This window comes from Anas acuta, chromosome 2, assembly GCF_963932015.1.
Source record: "Anas acuta chromosome 2, bAnaAcu1.1, whole genome shotgun sequence".
NCBI lineage: Eukaryota > Metazoa > Chordata > Aves > Anseriformes > Anatidae > Anas > Anas acuta.
Window position 1 is genome coordinate 63,061,260 of NC_088980.1, and position 20,115 is coordinate 63,081,374.

Here is a 20,115-nt window from a genome sequence, read left to right on the forward strand (position 1 = left end):
ACATTTTATCCAAATTCTTCTCTCAAGCTTTGTTTTGAACGCTGTGAAATCTAGTATATTTCATGTCCTTGAAATTCATTAATATTACCCAAGAAAAGATGACTTCAAATTTAAGAGCACAAGATGAAGAATGATGGACTCGGGTCTGGTCCTATCATGCTGTTCCAGCTTCATAAGCATGCAAATTCCAACTCAGTTTAACTCTTATTTATTTCTAAATGATCCCACTGGAAGAAGAATAGCCATGTGCCAGCAAATGATGAGATGCTGAAGCCTTTGTTATGGACATTCTGCCAGTTCCAGCTATATTCAGAGCAGTGGCATTCTGTCATTCTATTTTCTTTTCAGCCAATAAATAAACATTAAGGTGGTCTATATATATATATACACCTTATACATACATACACACACACACAGAAAGCGCCAAATGAAAAGACCTCTCAAAAAATACATCACCAAGTGTGAAATTCCAAAAAGGGAAAGTTTTCATACACCAAAATCAGCCAAATTGCATTCCATGCTGGGCTTTTTCCTTTTCATCTCACTGTCCACATTAACTTGGTACTCAGCAAACAATGATGTGTTATTCCTATGATGCTGGTTAAATTGTTGCAATATTGTACAACAGCTGTGGATGCAGATGTGCTACCTACCAGCTCCTGATCTTCACTCACATCCCCAGCCAGAAGTTTAGACCAGTCCAAAGCTATTTTACCAAAGGAAATGGGGCAATGCTGATAGCTGAGGACAAAATGATCTGCAGCTCTGCTATTTAGCATTATTATCTATACATTATTGCTCCATAAAGATGACACATTTCCATCACTGACACCCACTGCTTTCGTTGCTCCTATCTTTCCTCTTTGTGAGGACATATGAGAGCTAAGACAAGGAAGCACTAAAAATACTTTATATGCATCATATAAATGCCCCAGCAAAATGCTGTTGATGGTTCATCTGTAACTTGAGGCATGAGTTGTATGCAATCTATTGTGCATGTGTGTTAGTGCTCTGATTCCAAAAATTAACAAGGGAAGATACTCCTGGGACTTTTTTCCTCGTTTGGCTTGACTTTTTTTCATTTCTGACCGTGTAAAGTTAATGCTGAAAAGAGATGATGGTATCCTGATAGATCTAAAGCATCTTTCCCTGTGTTTCTTATACATGAACAATTGAGATGTTCTGTGTATCTCTCTCCAGCCATGGTTAAGGCAAGAAAGGTCAGCAATGAAGCTGCAACAGTGGTGTGACATAGTTTTGACAGTGTCCTTTCATTTTCTATAGCTCCTCTCAGAATTGTTTTCTCCAGATTTTATTTGAATACTAGGTGTGTGCATTTTGTTTTCAAAGTCTCGAAGCAGGAACTCGTACCTTTGGAATTTTGTCCACCAAAATCTCTTTCTAGTTGGACCTCAAACTCCTCAATTTCAGGTAACTAGAAACTGACTCAAATCCTCTAATCCATCTCACAGAGCTCAGAGTGTGGTTCTAGGTCAGACTGAACATCATTAGGATCTCATTCTTACTTAAAAGGTCAGAAAGCACAACCCAATGGAAATTAATATATATCATACTATATGGTATGAATACCTTCACCATCAAATAAGTGAGACTTTGCTAGTAATTCAATTTCTTCTTGCTGTGATGGCAATTGTTACTAACAAAAAAGTGCAAGATTCAACTTGAGACTTAGCTTAAGCTGAGTCTGAAATTCTGAAAGGTAGCATAAATCTAATTGAAGCTGACCACCATGTCTCCTATTTTTTTTCCAAATACATTGCTGAACACATCCTTATTCACTTCATTAACTGCCTAGCATCGACCGTACATCCTTTTGTTGGCAGTAATTTTTTTACCTGAATGGATTTGAAGTTATCAACAGCTGGACATTAATTGCAATTTTGGCATATGCCTGTGCTCACTGTATGTCAGCTCATTGGAGAATACAGCCTGAACAAGCTAGTTATTTATCAGAGACAACATAAGAGTAGGTACCAACAGTCACTGCTGCTCTACTCTATAGCAGCAGTCAAAACCGCTTGACTTCAGAGGTAGAAGGCATCACTGTTAAAGACTATCCCAATGTGCTCTGGGCATATTGCAATGCACATCTGTCACGGAATGAGTAAAGGAGAATAGGCTGCCCTAATAATTTAACTCAGATGGGCTGAAGTGAAAACAAAGTGTGTGTGTGTGTGTATACTGAAAGGTGGCAGGCTGGAATGAAAAATACCTGTATTAGTTTAGGGAAGGTCAAGTTGACAAGCGTTGTATTCCAGGGTATGCATTTATAAGAGTTTGAGAAACATACCTTGTTTTGTTTAAGAGCTCCTTTCTCCTTCATGTGAGGGCAGTCTTTCCCAGTCACAACAGCTTTTATATCTGCCACTGGCACTGCATTAAAAAATCCAAAAGTGATGATGAAACAAAACAAAACAAAACAACAGACAGGAAAAAAAAAAAAAAACAGAAAATGAGTTATAACCAAGATGTGTAAAAGCTACAGAATCTAAAAAGAGGCAAGACCAGCATGTTAAAGCTGTATACAAACACACACACCACCATTTCCAGTCTGTTCTAAGAAATAAATCTGTAAGAACAACTAGAACAGGCATCAGTGGTTCCTGACAAAATTTCAAGCATCAAGCAATTTGCTTGGCAGAGAAGGACCTGGGAGTATTGGTGGATAGTCGGCTGAATATGGGCCAGCAGTGTGCTCATGTGGCCAAGAAGGCCAACAGCGTATTGGCTTGTATAAGAAGCAGTGTGGCCAACAGGTCTAGGGAAGTGATTGTCCCCCTGTACTCTGCTCTGGTGAGGCTGTACCTCGAGTACTGTGTTCAGTTTTGGGCCCCTCGCTACAAGAAGGACATTGAGGTGCTCGAAAGAGTCCAGAGAAGGGCAACAATGCTGGTGAGGGGTCTGGAGAACAAGTCTTATGAGGAGCAGCTGAGGGAGCTGGGGTTGTTCAGCCTGGAGAAGAGGAGGCTCAGGGGCGACCTTATCACTCTCTACAGGTAACTTAAAGGAGGCTGTAGGGAGGTGCCAGGATGAGCAGGAATGGGCTAAAGTTGCACCAGGGGAGGTTTAGGTTGGATATTAGGAAGAACTTCTTTACTGAAGGGATTGTTAGGCATTGGAATGGGCTGCCAAGGGAAGTGGTTGAGTCACCATCCCTGGAGGTCTTTAAAAGACGTTTAGGTGTAGAACTTAGTGATATGGTTTACTGGAGGACTGGTTAGTGTTAGGTCAGAGGTTGGACTAGGTGATCTTGGAGGTCTCTTCCAACCTAGATGATTCTGTGATAAAAAGCTGGTATTTGCTTGCCTGTTGAGATTTGAGGGTGATGGAGCACTGGAACAGGCTGCCCATGGAGGTTGTGGGGTCTCCTTCTGTGGAGATATTTAAGACTCATCCAGATGCCTGCCTGTGCAGCCTGCTCTATGGAACCTGCTTTGGCAGGGGGGTTGAACCCAATGATCTTTCGAGGTCCCTTCCAACCCCTTCAATTCTGTGATTATGTGATTACCTTGAGAAAAAGCTTCTCATATAGACATGTACCTGCATCTTGATAGTTTTTATGTGTAATCGGTGTACTTGTGTACATAGCATACACTGATCACTCTCTTACTTAATGTACTATGCCTGCCCACTTTTTGCTCTTCCCCAGACATCTGGAGAGAGGATCCTGGGCATGTTGGACCCTTGATCTCACTTGATACTGCTGTCCTTCTGTTATTGCCTCTTTAAGTTTCTCAGATATAAATATATGGTTTTTTCTTACTGCCATCAGCATTTTAGTCACTTCTAGTACTAACAGGAATGAGGACTAGCAAGGCTTATAACAACCCGTTACAACTGCTTTAAGAAGAAGAATTACCAGAAATCATTAAAAAAAAAAAAAAAGTTATAAAAAGTTTTGGAAGCTGCTGTCACCCAGACTCACTCAGAGAGTAAACGTCATGAGGTCATTAAATCATCAAGACAAATTTCTCTAAGCTTCAAGTGGAAGTCAATTTTCCAACTGTAATTACATTACAGAGAATCTATACAATCCACAATACAATACTGTCAGCAAGAGACAAAATTTCTACAAACTATAAATTATCTATAAATTATTCATTATCATTGCAACTTCACAAAAGGAACATATATATAGAACAGCATAATAATATGAAAGCCTGAGACTTCAAATGGTACCAGAAGATGACTACAAGATCCTGGAGGGTGTAAGCACAGGTTCAGTGTGCTCACAATGGATAAAGCTCTGAAAAAGAGGGCAGATGCTTTCTGTTCCAGCTGGAACAGTTTGTTTAACTGTGCCAACCTTAAGAGAGAAATGACATTCACAGAAGTAAAAACGTCTAAAAAAATAAAAAATAAAAAACAAGAACAACAAAACACAAAACAAACAACAACACAAACAAACAAACAAACAAAACAACTAACAAACAGAAACAAACAAAACCAACCAACCAAACAACAAACCAGCCACCATTTATTTTTGGAAATAGACACTAGTTATTCAGGCTGGGCAAGGAGCACACAAAATGTCCTATGCTACTTCTCTCAGCCCTCCAGTTTCTTACACACTTATTTTCTTTTATCTGTTGACCTGTTCACAAGTACTGACAATCTTAATGATCAGCAAAAGTGAGAAAAGTGAAATCTAAAGGCACATCCTTCCCCAGAGATGGAAACCACCACATTTGGTGGACATGGAGAACATTAAACATCATATTCAGACCTTCATAGCTCAAAATTCAGTATATATCTATACAAAGAACAACTAAGTATTTTTTTGAAAATATTCTGTAAAATTCCCAAGCCAGTTTGGCTCGACTTGTTTAAAATAGTGCCACTTTATAATATCACATCTTGTAATATTCTCAACTCTGTTTTATTAAACTTTAATGTGGGGCACAGTATGGTAAATCTTACATCTTTCACAGCCTGAAAAGTCTGAGAAATGTAAGAAATAACCATATCTTCCTCAAACTACATCAGGACTTGCACTGCCAGCAGGCATGCACAGGGAACACATGGGTCTGATCCACTGGTTCCTAAAGCAGGATCCTGCTGTCCCAATGGGATTGTGACATTCCCAAGTAGTCTCAAGAGCATGTGCGAAATGCAAATGCAAAGTGAAGCCTGCAGTCCGGGTAGGGGTTTTGAGCATGGAAATATGCTCAAAGCAACCAAATCTGGGAACTGCTGGTCCAGGAACTGTGCCTGCAATTCAAGTGCGACCTTCATTCTTTTTCTGCCATTCTCATACTACTGTAACTTTCAAGGGCAATTTCCCTAAGCCTTGTCCAGTAAAATAGTGTCTTCCAGTGCCAATGCAGCAATTTGAGAACCTGTACTACATTCTGCCAAGACTGCAGTAAAAGCCTGAAACATCCTGGAGGAAGGTACTAAAAACAAGTGAATGTGACCGTGAACTGTCAGGGCTCCAGCAGCAGACAGGTTCTTCCTTACCTCCCAGTCTGTGTCTGGGAGCACTTAGAAATTTTAAAAGGTGCTGCCTGCAGATAGGTTGGGGGACCAGAGAAGAGAAACAATTCTCTGTTTTACTAACACACAGAAAAGTTTAAATCACTGATTCTCTCCTTTCTCAGTTTGCAGGCTGGAGAAACTTCTGTCATCTGCAAAATTATTCTTTCTGTCATTTCATGAAAGAAATAGAACCACCAACTTGAATACTTGTACAAGTGTATCTGATTTGATAATGCTGAGAATGGCATTTATTACTAATGGCAATTCAGAAAAGAACAACTAAAAAGGATTCTTTATTCAATGCTTGATTTCTTGATGTCATTTTGTGGTGACGGAACTACACTGGTCATTGTCTCAGTCATCAAAAAAAACTTTCCTGGGACTGCAGCTTGAACCTCTACAAGTCATGTTGAAGGACTAAGGAGAACTTTTCATGAGAGCATGATTTTCTGAAGGGCTCCAAAATGACTTTGGTCCCTACAAAATATCCCAAGAAATCTCATGGTAGGAGTTGTCACAAAGGCATGTCCCCTGTTACAAACTAACTGTGAGGTCCTATCAACACCACTCACAGCAATCAATGTGTTGTCTTTAAGTCCACTTGCCATGACAATGAAAAAGACCTCTGTTTGCCATGGATTTCTCCTCCAGCCACTAGATTGCTTGCAGCAAAAGAAACAGCTGTCTCCATGGACAGGAAGCACTTCTGAATATACCAAAGTATTTTAATGTGACATCTGCAGTTAGATGAGGAATGAAAATAAACTGTGTTCCTCCCCATGAAATGCATGACATTTCCAAGCTGAATGAAATTATAAGCTCATTGGGAAGCTGAGCTCAGTCCTCATACATGCTTGCCAAAACCAGAACAGCAGTGTTTGAATGCATGAGTAAATGTCCTCTGCTATCTATCTTCATGAACAGAGTTGTTGATAATGTCCTGTATTAAGAAAAACACACTACCAGTTATAAAGAGCTTGAAAGAAGCAAAAGTAGCACAATCCCTGTGCATGACTTACATTTATCTTGCAATGAATCATGAGGGACTTCTCCCTGGGGACTTTCTTCTAAGTCTCCGTAGTGCAACACCTTATGATTCGGCGAAAGTCGACAATACCAAAATTTGTCTGTTAAAATAAAGGCATTAAAACAAGGTCACTGACATGTCTTCATTAGCATTATCATCTGGATACTCAAATGAGGCACTACAAGGAAGGACTGTCCCCCCCCCGCTTTCTTTGAAGAAGAAATATTTCTTATGTATGGAAAGCAGGGCAGGGACTTTGCCCAGTAATTTCACTTGCTTAAACATAGCTGGCATTCATTTACCATTTCTGTCTTGATTTTGCCACTGGTTCAAAGGACAAATACTAGCAAGAAGCAGCTAACTTAGTTTTACATGATATTTTGTTATCCATGATATACATCCTAGGTAAGTAACCACTGCATTTAGCAGCTAAATTTAACACCCATAAAAGGTTCATTATTTTGAACCCCCTATGTGAGAATTAAGCCCTGCCAGATGTCATCTGTTGCACATCCAAATATTGATACATTTGAAATACTCCATAACTTTAGAAAATTTTGACTCATGTCTTTTTGTAGTTGAGAGAACACTCCCATATTTATGGGGAGAATGAACACAACAAACACACAAAGATTTTAAAAACATTAAGTCCATTGTCTTGTAGATAACTCAGTGGTTGGTGTGCTCACAAATGGGCATGTATCACATTCCTCTTTGCATTTTAGCCCTTCCTAGGAGATGTATACTTATGCCTCCTGCCAACTCCTGTTTCTCAGGATTTAACTGCCCTTAGTGCTATTTGTTAAAATCTAACCCCTGAAGAACATCAGCTTTGCAGAGCAGGGCTACCACACTGCCTAGCGGGCAAGGGTGGTGCTTGCCAATTCTCTTTCTGAAACAGCAAGAACAAGGTTACCTTTTCTTGTCAGGGCACTTTCTATTTAATAAATAGATTGCAATATTAAGCTATCAAAAATACAGTCTTGTTACAGCCAAGCTATAAATCTCCAGAAGCTTAGAGCAAGGCGAGACGTTAAAGTGCTGGGGGAAGGCGGGGGGCTTCTCTGCCTCTGTGCTCCTCTCGCTGCAGGTAGCACTGATGCTGTGCCAAGCAGCAGCCGAAGGGAGAGTTTAGGGGAAACGCTAGCACTGACAAAGCCCCATCACGCTGCTGTCGCCAGGAGCGGATGAAGCCACAGCTGGGATAAAACGCAGGAGGAGCTGTACAGTCACCAGTCTGTGTGTTAGCAAAGCAAGGACTTCTTCGCTCCTTCAGTAAAATCTTCACAGACCCTACTTCTTTTTAAAGGACCCTCTGAAGTACCCTAGCCAGCCATTTAAAATACAATGCAGTATAACACAGAGAAAGGCAATTCAGTTTGAATGGCAAAAGTGGGCTGCCATACAGCTTTTTAGAAGATTTTGTCAAAACGCAAAAATGTTTGGAGAAAATAAACCACACATTTCCAACCACTTACTGAGTGTGCAGCCCCTTCTTCTGACAAGTTCCAAAAGACCTTACTAACCACTGGCAAAAGGTCAACACAGTGATGGGGAAGATTCTGTTTACTTGCTTCAAAGACATACACACTACTAAAAGGTGTGTGGGTAGGAGAGCCTGAGATGTTGATTCCATGATGCATAGAAAAAGAGCTGCTGAAATATAAGCATTCCAGGACCGTAAGCAGCACGTACCATATTGCACAGCATGGGGTCAAGAGGAAAATCCCACTTACAAAGCATTTGTAGGGATTTGAAACAAGAGCAAGCAGGAGCATTCATTCAGTAGATTGTCATCTGAAGAACACACACAAAAGCAGTTTGTCGGGCAGCTTGTGCATCAGAAACTTCGTGCGTGTGAAACTTTTCTAGATTCAGAAATTTTACAGAGAACTCTACCAGAAGCATTTCAAAACCTGACACTTAAAAAATATATTCTGTTAAACCTTATGATAGACCGTCTTGCGCCTTGTCTACCACAGAAAAGCCTCTAGTGATTGTAGCAGGAGGCTACATACCTAGCTTTAACTGCAACTTCGGTGTTTCCAAGACTGTTCAGGACAATATATCCTTCTGACACTAAGATTACAACTACCATTTTTTCCCTAATAAAAGCCAACTTGGTCTCACTACTTTGTCAATAACCTGGTGAAGATGATCATATAACTGGATAAAGTAAAGTAAAATATTATGAATTCCTTTTGACTTAGTGTGGGGCTATAGTTATTATTGAGGGTTTGTAAAAGGTTTCTTCTTCAGCCTCCTAAGAGTTAGACCATTTTGGTAACCTTGTTCCCACTCCAACCCCCTGCTCCAATAACAAAAGGAGAAAAGGCCCAGTGAAAATTTCTGTACTTCATTTTCACAAAGAGGTGATTTTGTCATAAAAAAGCCTTGCTCTGAAGGGTTGAGAAGCCTCTTACAGCAATTCCCCATAACCCAAGGTTAATTAAATAACTAATAGCCGTAGAGTGAAGCTTGAAGCACGTCCAGTGCAATCCTCCTGTGGGCTCACAAATAACTGCCATTGCACCACAGCGTGGCTGTCAGGGGGAAAGCCCTTAACTGAAACCTATAAATGGAACTAATGAGGTTCCCTCAGTCGCAGCCACTGAGCGACTGCAGCAGCCAGGCTGAGCAGGGCAGACAGCACATCAGTGATGGGGCATAACTGTTCTTGCCTTCCCGGAGCCTCTACAACCACCTCAGCCTTAGTCAGCTGGGTTTCTTCTTTTCCTCTATGTGACGTTACAGTTTATCAGACAATAACCCACTTATGTGAGATCACGGCGCCTTGGAGGGGTGCAGCTCTGAATGGGATGTATGTTATTTTACTAGTACAGGTGCTGAATGCAATTTTGTTGGAAGTGGAGTGTATAAAGTAATGCTGCAGTCAAAATAAATATCGTATGAAATTGTTCCCACTGACAAGGGTGAAAGAAGCCTTAGTTACACAAGAGCATGTGGGAGGTGGCAAGCATTTACTTTCAGCTCCAAATAGATAAACCAAAAAAACATGTAGAAGAAAAAAAGAAAACCCTGAACTCTTCTCTACTATGATTAGAGAGTAGTGCTTATAAAACAATGAAGAACTACTGACCAAGACCTCCAGAGCTCTTAAATACAAATCTGTTAAGCTGAAGTGCCATGAATTCTCAACAGCCCCTGCACTCCTCAACAGAGATCTGTGTGTATGTGTACACACTGAAGGAGGAGTGGTTGCTGAACACCGAGTCTTTAGATACAATGTGATTTCATCACAATTTTCAGGCACTAGCATTTAACATTGCCACTGAGTTATCTATCTCTTAGTTCACTGACCTCTGATGCAATCAAATTCAAGTGCTAGAGATTCTTCTTTGGGAAACTGTAGTAGTCATTCTGTTGTGATTTTTTATTTGTTTGTTTGTTTTGATTTGTTTTTTAAGCCTGAAAAAGTTTTAAACATTTAAGCTTCAAACAATTGTTAAAACAGCTAGTGGGTTAAACATATCCTAGCACATTGTTAAAATAAGGTTAAAAAAATCCTGAATAGCAAAACCAGCTACCAGTTTGGATAGAAGAGTAATATTCAAAACTGTGACAAAATAGTACCACAGAACATTTTGACGATGGGCTACAGAGTGTGTGGCCATTCATATGGTATTTCCACGTGCATTAATGTCCAATGACTCATACACCCTTAACAATGCTATCCCGAGTGAAGAATTGAGGTGGTTAGTACAGAAGTGCTGTAGAGTTAGACCTCTGTAGAGAAAATAGCTCAGACGTCCAATGAAAAAAGTCTGTGAGCATACCTTTTATCCCAGGATATGTTCCAGAGTACTAAAAATGAAAGGTGGGTTGTTTTTTTTTTTTTTTAAGAAAGGCTTGATCACACATTTAGCAAAGGGAACACATGTGTAATAATGTCAGTAAAACCTTCCAAATTTGGATGTAGCTTTTAGATACATGTTTGTGGACTCACCCTTTCTCTTTCACTGTGCTGTTTCTCTAAGATACTTACCACAGTGACACACTGTCACTCTAACTGGTCTTAGCTGGTTAGATGAAAGCCACCAAGTTCTGAAAAGGCTTGGCAATTAACTGGCTTGTGGTAATGCCAGAGGCACTCTGGTTAACCAGTTCCTCTCAGCATGTCACATGTCACACAGCTACAGAAGTATCTATTATTTCCAATAAAATGTCTTGATCTGCTACTTAGCTTTACTGGAAAAAATAACATTTAGGGCTATAAATAGCTTTGTAGGCTTTCGACTTAGTCTTCACCCCTTTTTTCAGGAATTACCAAAGGAAGGAGAACAATGAAAAGGGCTGTCTGTCAGCTGATGTCCACAATCAGAGAACAAAGTGGGGACTTGCAGAACTTCAAGACCTGTCAATGAACAGTGACCAGAACAGCAGACCAGATTTTACTGTTTCATTTCCTATTGATTAAGAATGCCTAATGAAAACAGGAGTTAGTACTGCAGTTCAACCATGAAATGTTGCAAGGCAAAAGCCATGTACTCTTTGCAAGTGGCAAGGATCCTGCTGGGATGATAATACATGTAGTATTTCTGGATTTCAGCTGCAGAGAGACCCTGATGAACAATAATCCCGTGCTGGAATACAAAAGGCAGAGATCTGACTGCAGATACTTCACCGCTTAACCTTCAGCCCCGCTCCCTGCAAAGAATCACCTGTTGGACTGGATGTGTTCCAATGCCTTGTATGTAAGAAATGCTTTTCACCTCCTCTCAGAAGGTCGTAAGAGGATGCAATCTCCCTCCTTGTTTGTTTTGTTTTGTTTTGTTTGTTTTTTTTTTTTTTTTTTTTTGTAAGTCAATTGTTTCGACTTACTGTGACTAACCATGTGTGTCCTACCACATGTTCAAACAACAGTCTAAATGGAATTTATTGTGGAATAATGCCAGTTAATTATTTTTTAAATAGGCAATTTAATGCTTTCAGCTTCTCCTCTGTAGGCAATGTTCAGGTTCCTCTTGTGTAATCTGTAGATTTGCAACATTTGTCCCAAGATTGTCTCAAGAGAAAAAAGGAAATAGGAAATGTAAACGGAGCAGTACACACAGAGGTAGAACAGCTACCTGATCTCACTACTCTTACAAGGGAGGTTGCCACCTAACAGGCAAACCGTGATGCCTCACAGCATTCCCCATTCCTGTTTTGGCGCAAAGTCAACCTGGATGGACCATGGCCATGCTCCACAGCAAGTGAGCTGGGGCAGTGGGCAGGTGATGGGGCTCCTGCTGATCCTCTCAGTAAGCACAGGGCACATGTACTGTGTGTGGGGTGGGTTAGGGGTTAAGAGATGGGGAGGTACGGTAAAGGTAAGAGAAGGCACATTCAGGAGCTTGGGACTTGTACCATTTCAAGTAGGACATACAGGGGACTTATCTGAAAGCTGGTCTGCCTTGATGTTTATCATCATTTGCTATGCCTCTGGTCCTTCACTTTAGCTCATCTTCTAGTTCTTGATATCATGGCAGGCCTGGTTTAGAGCTTGCTCTGGTTGGGGTACAGGCAACACTGAAGGAAAGAGGCGAGTTTCAAGAGAGCTTCTTCCACTTTGTGTCAACTGCAACTATTTGCTATTTGGACTATGCCAGGCACTGTACATACCTTAAAAGGGACGCTTCCCAGTTAAGCAGTTTATAAACCAAACATGTTTGTGTTTACAATGCTTTTCTTGTTCATTGGATTACATAGTGTTAGACCTTGGTGAGTTTTGTCATCTTTAGTAATGGTTGTTTTATCTTTTCCCTCCCTTTTTCCCAGGGGGATACCTTACACTTTCACTTCAGGGAATAGAGGAAGACTGACATAAGGTACACACAACTCTAGGGCATGTGGAAACATGCCCTTCTAAATGAACATTTATCTGACAAAGTGAAAAAAAATCCAAACCAGTAACCAACAAACCAAACCAAACCAAACCAAACCAAACCAAACCAAACCAAACCAAACCACCCTGGATTGGTAAAATAATCTTCTCATGTCAATCATTATTTATCTGAATGTAAACAAATTACTGATCTAAGTGTTTTTTAAAAGTACATTTGAACTCCATAATATATTTAATGTATATGGTAATTCATGGCAAAAACTAAGGACAGGCAGTACCAGAGGGAAAGGTACAAAATGAGCTCATCACATGTATAAAAGTACCGAACATCTGTTATTTGTTTAGTAATATAATTTAAATAAACCTACAAGAAAATAAATGATCCTACTCCAAGACACTCAAATTGTGGCTACACAAAGTTATATGTGCTATTCCTGCAGAGGTAGAAATTTTATTCTGAGAGATCAAGGAGACTGGACACCGAGGCAAAAATGGAAATACTACGTTCAGACTGCTGCTTGAGATTTTCATCAAATGCTGAAGTTATTCCAGATGAAACCAAAACTAGTTCCAGTGAAATAAAGAAAATTCTACAATTGCAACCAGGAGATTCTTTCAGATGTTCCCTAGTAAAAGCAGTCAAGACAGCAATAAAACCAAGCTTCTTGTTAGTAAGAGCAGTACTCATCATCTCAACTTTTAGACAGAAGTGATAATAAAAAGTCAGACCAGGAAGTCTCAGCTGTACCTTGTCGACGTCGACTGTTGAGTTTCCTAAAGCAGGTACCCTCCACAAGTCGATTAAGACGTTGTTGCTTGATCAGTTCTAAGATCTCAGGCTGAATCTTCTCTTTTAGTTCCCTTGGGAGGAAAGAAAATAGGCACTTTTGAGATTCAATCAAAATCTTTCCTCTAAGATTGAGAGTCTCACAAGATGTTTCTGTCCAAAGGAGACAACAGTGAGAGGCATGCCCAGGTCAGAATCTAGCCTGCTCCAGAAAAAAAAAAAAAAAAAAAAAAAAAAAAAAAAGTTATCTTATAGCAAGGCATGGGAATCAGGGTATCTCTGTTCTAGACATCTCCCCACTACAGCATCAGTGTATGACTCAGACAAGTAACTTACTTGTTTCTCAGTTTATGCATCTAAAAATAACACTTCCTATAAAGCATCAACAAGCTTTCTCTGCAGCAAATAATGCTCTTTCATTGCAGGAACATTGTGAAGCTTATTTGAGGGTCTGTCACCTTTTGTTGCACAATCTTCTGCTAGTATACTTTACTAGCATTTAGGACAACACAAGAAGGCTAAAACACACTTTGAAATAGCAAGAAAAAACAGCAATGAGCAATGCCAATGAGCCAAAACCATTACCAGGTCTATATGATTCTTATTGATCCTATGCAGTTCAATTAATTCATTTCTAGCAGAATTGGGTGGAAGAGTAACCCATGATGGGGACTGCTCAAAGATCAAGTTTTACCCTTGCCTGGGAGTGCAGAAACCTGCAGTGCATTTAGAAATGTTATTATATATCCTTTAGGAAATCTATTTTCTTCATCCTACTTTGATAAAAGAGTTAAAAGTGTCAAGAACTAGGTAGAAAAAATATGCGGGTAATATTTAAAGCTTGAGTTCATATACCATCACATGGATTCAGAGGTGTCTGAATTCATCAGTTATATCCTCACTTAGATTCATTAAGAATACATAAAAGACAAGTTGAAACATCAACTTGACAGTAAGCCTGGTAAGATTAAAAAAATAACTGAATGTGTAGATGGTTTATAAAATATGAAGTGTGTCAGAACCGTAATTTTGCATTGCTGTGCACATTAGGTAATACCAAAAATCATTCTGTCTGGCAGTATGTTCCAGCAGTCATCATCAAACGAAAGCAAAGCTGTGCTATTCCATCGATAAAATAAAAATGTGTCACTTAGGAAGTTTGGTCTCCGCTGATTTCCACATTCACGTGGATCCTGTACTTTTGATCTGCCAACACCCCATTGAAACCACTGGAAGTTCTCTGTTGAGACATCAGGGCTTTAAACAGAAATGCCATCATTCTCCCAAGTATTAACAAAATGGTTGGAGTACCTGATGCATACCCCACAGCGTATTTACAAGCTGGGAAAATATGGCTGGTCAAAAAGCAAGCAAGCATTGTAACTATAGAAACAGGCCACCTTTCAGAAATGTACTCTAATTCCTTTAGGATAATTTCAAACACTATGGTTTTCTTATTGAGAACTAAGGTAGGAAAACACTGAATAGTTAAATACTATGATCAGAACAATTTTGTGCTTGAATAAATGTCTTGCCTTTCAGAGCTGTTGTGCTTCCCCGTTCTTCAGGTAAAAGCTGGGAGCAGGGGCAGAGGAAAACCATGTTAAAACACAGTGCAGATTACTGAACGGTCTAAGCTATAGGCTTTGTCTCTAGCTGGATTGAATTCAAACATTCAAAATTGATAAAAACATCAGTGTGATGTTTAGATAGTTTAATTTAGAAATTAGATGACTGTCATTAAAGAGGTGTTAAAGATATCATAAGATTATATTTATAAGACACTACTGAAAAGAAAAAAAGAAAGAATGGGTCATCCAGCACATTAACATCTGGTTATTAAAACCTGGAGTATTCCCTCTTCTGTCCTCTAGAGTCCCATCTGCCCTTTACAAATCAGAAGAAGAGAAGGATTTCTAAAAAAATAAACAGGTAATCTCCTCCGAAGTACTTCAGTGTCTAAGACAGACTTTCCACAGGAGAAAGGAAGGTAGGAAAGAAGGGAAGCCTTTTGCCTCTTTGCTGATGTGCCAGAGCTCCTTTTGCCTCTTTGCTGATCTGCATTGTATTTGTCTTCACAACAGAGAAGCTCAGAGGTAGTACTTTCTTCAGTTTTACAGTCCCCATGCTTGAGCACACAGAGGAACAAAGAGCTAAAGGAAGATCATAAATGCAAATATATTTTTGGAAAAATTTATTTATTCTCCTTCAGATGACATCAACTGAACAGTTTGTGCCTTGTGAAAAGACAGAGAGAACAAACGAGGAAAGTCTAAGGCTTTAAAAATTTGCTGTTAGCTTCCCCCTGTGTTCTGTAATGTAAGAATGACAAAAGTCAGTGGGCTGATATGACAGAAGGGTTGAGGGAACTACAGAGTAATATATGATCAGTAATTTTCTGATCTCACTGGTCTCAGCACTATAGGCAAAATCCTGCCATCAGTTACATGCTTTTAAAATAACAGACCTGTCTTCAAATCTGAAAACTATTGGATTATTTTTTTTAATTATTCAGACGAAACTAGCTCTTCTTCGGTACTAGTTCAAACCAGTAAATTTCCATATGGACAACAGAACTTTATCCAGTATTAAACCATCCCTATTTCCACATAATGTGTCAAGGAGATCTCTGATTCTCTACAGGCCAGTAGGATTCCTTCCTAGGCACCTTCTTCCACAGCCATTGCATATAAACCAGTGACTTTTTATAGTTTTGTTGTGCAGTGGTGGTTTGGATGATCAGTAATGATCCCAAGCTCATGAATGCTTTCTGTGCTGTAGGACTTCTTCCTTTCGCTCTGAAAAAATGAGCTCCATGTGAAACAATGATCATATAAAAGAAACAATTACTTGTTGAAAAAAAAATGTTGCTGCATTTACAGGGATCTAGAGCAGTACTTTCCAACTTACATTCAAGTCCAACTTAACTGAAACTTCCCTCATCCAGCAGCTTGAAAACTCAGAACATCAGTACTTCATACAAAGAACAACAAAAGAAAGACTTTTATCATGTTAAAGGCAGGAAAAAACATCATCTGACTGCCATACACTCAAGCAGAATTAAACAAGGCCCACTGACTTTACATTCAGCTGTGCACAATCTCTTTTAGCATACCTGTAAGGCTTTAAAATATACAGCACAGCCACGATTGCTCTCTTCACTCACGGTCTCTTTTCCTACAATGGGACCATGATTCTGTACTTCTATCAGTCATGTCATCTGTGCAATTTGAGAGAGTTCAGTACACGGAATCAAATCAAATGGGAAAATGAAAGAACCGTTTCTTTTCACTGTCAAGAATAAGTGATCATGGATGCAATCAAAATGCAAATGCATACAGCCAAATCTCTGCAAATGCAGTTGTGATTGCTTAAACACCTTATCAATTTAGTTAGCCTCTATAGCCTTTAGGCTTAGCCTTTGTCCAGAATCTGAAATGAGTCCTCTGGTAACATTTCATTTGCTTTTAACTATTTGAGTTAGCTGTTTCATTCATTCCATGATAAGGAAGGAAATTCTGCACTGTGGCAGCAACTAACCAGAGCAATACTGCAAATAAAGAGCTTGCAGAGGGCACTAGCGAGTTTAGCAGCTAGGCAATGCTGCACAAGAATATAAATAGCTGACCTGTATCATAGTTAAACAGTTGACTCATAGGGGAGGAAGCAAGGAAAACGAGAAGCTTTGGTGACAAGCTTAGCACTACTGAGTAGCTTGGAACCACTAAACATTGCAGGGGAATGGCAGGGGATTTCTGAGTGGTGTAATGATGCAAAACTGACTGGAACCATTTGTAACTGTTTAATTGATGCATTACTATGAGTGACATCAGTTCTAATTGGGCATTAGGTCCTATCTTCTAATACATTGAAAACATAAAAGAAGCATTCTCCCTTTGATCCACATTGGTATGATTAAAATTTAAGTGTGTAATTCCACTTAGTTTATGCTTCCGCTGTTGCCCGACTGCCCTTGGATGAATGTGTCCCTGGAGCTCATACTTAGATATATCTATATCCTTTAGAAACAAATCAAAATGAGCATCTTGCATCTGAATTCTCAAATTCCCTAGTCCAAATCCTTCTGTACTGCTTTGCCTTGTAAAGGAGATTTGGAAAATCATGAGCCATTATACTTCAAACACAGTCAAGATTTCATGACATTTCAACTGATGCTTCTGGAATCCTCACTATTTCTCTGCTGATCTCAAAAGGTTCCTGCTATTCTCAGCACATCCTTTGTGCACTGCAGAGTCTGAACCTGTCCTGTGCCATTTGTTCAGCCATGAGCCTTGGTCCAGAGCCAAGTACAGCCTCCATTTTTGATATAACAGAACAAAGGATATTCTGAGCAGCAGGCAGGAGCTGTGGTGGCGATATTAGCATTTGATTCTTCGCAGTAAACAACAGAGAAATGAGAATCCCATTGTCTTTCAGCCAGAATTGATGTTATCATTTACAAATAAATAATAGCTTTTCATTAACACCAAAGATAATGCTATCAATAAAGACAGTAATACGTAACCCCACTCTTCTAGAGTCAGTCCTCTTGTTCTTAACATCTTGTCTGGCTCAGAGAAATGGCATCTACAATTTTTAAAGGCCTTTGGAGAGAAGACAAAGTTTTAAAAAATACAAATGAAAAAAGTCATTCCTGACAACAATCTCATAAAAAGGCTCATAAACACAATCATACAAAGCCAGGAAATGTCAGAGCATTGTTTTTTACAAGTAAGACAGGTGAGACCCTATAGGGATTTGATAAATCTGGTTTAACTGAACTCAAAGAAAAAGTTGGGAGTCCCAGCAGAAGAAAACATACACACATTGTGCAGATAGATGCTGCACTACTGCTTTTGAGCACAGCTCCCTGGACAGCTTTCTCACTTCAGTTTCCCCTGAAGAGCTGACAAACATCATTCACATGTGTTAATATTTCCATGCCAAAATAGGTTAGGAGAGAAGACAGTACTTACAGAATTGGACGAGACTGGAAATCTTCCTGGTTCATTCTTTCAGACTGACGTATTTTCAGTATTTCTGTGTAACTGAGATTCTGAAGCTTGCTCTTGAACTGATCCAGTGAGCTAGGCTTGGTAGTGAGTGCTCTCATTATCTGTTCTTTTACTACCTGCATTACCTGTGGATGACAAAGAAGAGAAAAGAAAACCTGTGTTAACACCTTCTGTGTTTTTGTCTCAAATATTATTGTGTGTCAGACTAAGGTTTCCAGGTTGTATTGGGTTTACGGGCATCTGTAGAGAAGTTCCCCTGTGGCCTGTGGAGAGGCCCCTGGTGGAGCAGGCTGTCCCCCTGTAGCCCATGGGTCCCACATGGAGCAGATCTCCATGCTGCAGCCCCCCCATGGGTGGAGGAGCCCCTGGTGGAGCAGGTGGATGTGGCCTGGAAGAGGCTGCGGCCCATGGAGAGCAACCGCAGGAGCACGCCCCAGGCTGGAGCTGCAGCCCGTGGAGAGGAGCCCACGCAGGAGCAGGGGGGCTGGGAGGAGCTGCCCACCCGTGGGGGACCCGTGCTGGAGCAGTTTGCTCCTGGGGGATGGATGGACCCCGTGGGATGGAGCCATGTGGGAGCAGTGCTTGAAGAGCTGCTGCCTGTGGGCAGCCCCCACAAGTTCAGCTGGGGAAGGACGGCATCCCGTGGGAGGGACCCCACGGGGAGCAGGGGCAGAGAGGGACCGTGAGGGAGAGGCAGAGAGGAAGCATCAGGGACTGTCTGCAGATCCCATTTCTTGTGCTGTTCGGGGGGAGGAGGTGGAAGAATTGAGATTGAAGTTGAGCCTTGGAAGAAGGAGGGGTGGAAGGAAGGTGGTTTTAGTTTTTTGTTTGGTTAGTTGGTTGTTTTTATTTTGGTTCTCGCTGTGCTACTCTAATTGCCGTAAATTAAATTAATCTTCCCCAAGTTGAGTTTGTTCTGACTGTGACTGCAATGGGTGAGCGATCTCCGTGTCCTTATCTTAGCCCATGAGCTGCTTCATTGCTTTTTCTCCTCCTTGTCTTGCTGAGGAGGGGGAGTGAGAGAGCAGCTTGGTTGGCACCAGGCGGCCAGCTGAGTCCAGCCCACCACCTAGGTACAGAAGATTAGTATTATCTGGTCTCAAGTCAATTTCTCAGTAGCATAACCAGAAAATTAGCCAACTTCTGGCAGGGCAACACAGCTTACAGCAAAAGCCCATCTGCTCTGTAACAAGAAAACTATTATTTATCACTTCACAGTCTCCCGACAGCTGAACTCTGATCGCCAGTTACAGGACTGTAAATCCCACTCGGTCTGTGGCTCGTGTGCTCATGGCAGCAGTAGCGTGGCTCTCTTGGATTCTGAGCTGAGATGATAGCCCTGTCATGTTGGAGACAGGCACGCATACAACAATGTACTTGTAACAGCATAAAAAAGCTGTGAAGTCCTAAGTTGCTGAGAGCGCAGATGAACATCCTGATTTCTGCCAGCTTAACCCAGGTGATGTGTACCAGCCAGTAGATACTGCAGAGAGTTTTTTCAGGTCTTACAACTCTCCTACTAGGCCTTACAGGTGTTCTCCTGACTAAAGGGCAGTAATGATAAGCCACAAACTGTGATCTGTTGTTTCCCTCATTACTGTCATGGTGAAAGGAGGGAGGGTCTGGCCATGTGACTGTCCTTGTGATCATTATTACTTGCTATCCAAGCACTTCCAGTTCTCTCTCCCTGTTCTGCCTTGTGGCTAAGTTGCTTCAGTCCTCAGCAAGTTTATCATGAATCTCCATGGTCTCTCAGATGGAGAGAGATCGGTGTGTCCAGTTCTAGGCTCCCCAGCACAAGAGAAAGACGGACATATTGGGGAGAGTCCAGCAAAGGGCCACCAAGATGATGAAGGAACTGGAGCATCTCTCCAATGTGGAAAGGCTGTGAGAGTTAGGACTGTTCAGCTCAGAGAAGAGAAAATTCAGGAAGATCTCA

At 40.7% G+C, this 20,115-nt stretch overlaps 1 protein-coding gene across 17 annotated transcripts in view; it reads right to left on the reverse strand.

Moving 5' to 3' along the window:
* Positions 1–20,115, reverse strand: part of ELMO1 (engulfment and cell motility 1) — a 303,708-nt gene that overhangs the window by 9,606 nt on the left and 273,987 nt on the right. For all 17 annotated transcript variants that reach the window (XM_068670440.1, XM_068670443.1, XM_068670442.1 and 14 more), the window contains 4 exons: positions 18,138–18,301; positions 13,123–13,235; positions 6,519–6,626; positions 2,312–2,394 (listed from right to left, as the gene is read on the reverse strand). In XM_068670440.1, the coding sequence (XP_068526541.1) occupies positions 2,312–2,394; positions 6,519–6,626; positions 13,123–13,235; positions 18,138–18,301 (468 nt within the window). The remainder of the gene's footprint in view (positions 1–2,311; positions 2,395–6,518; positions 6,627–13,122; positions 13,236–18,137; positions 18,302–20,115) is intronic.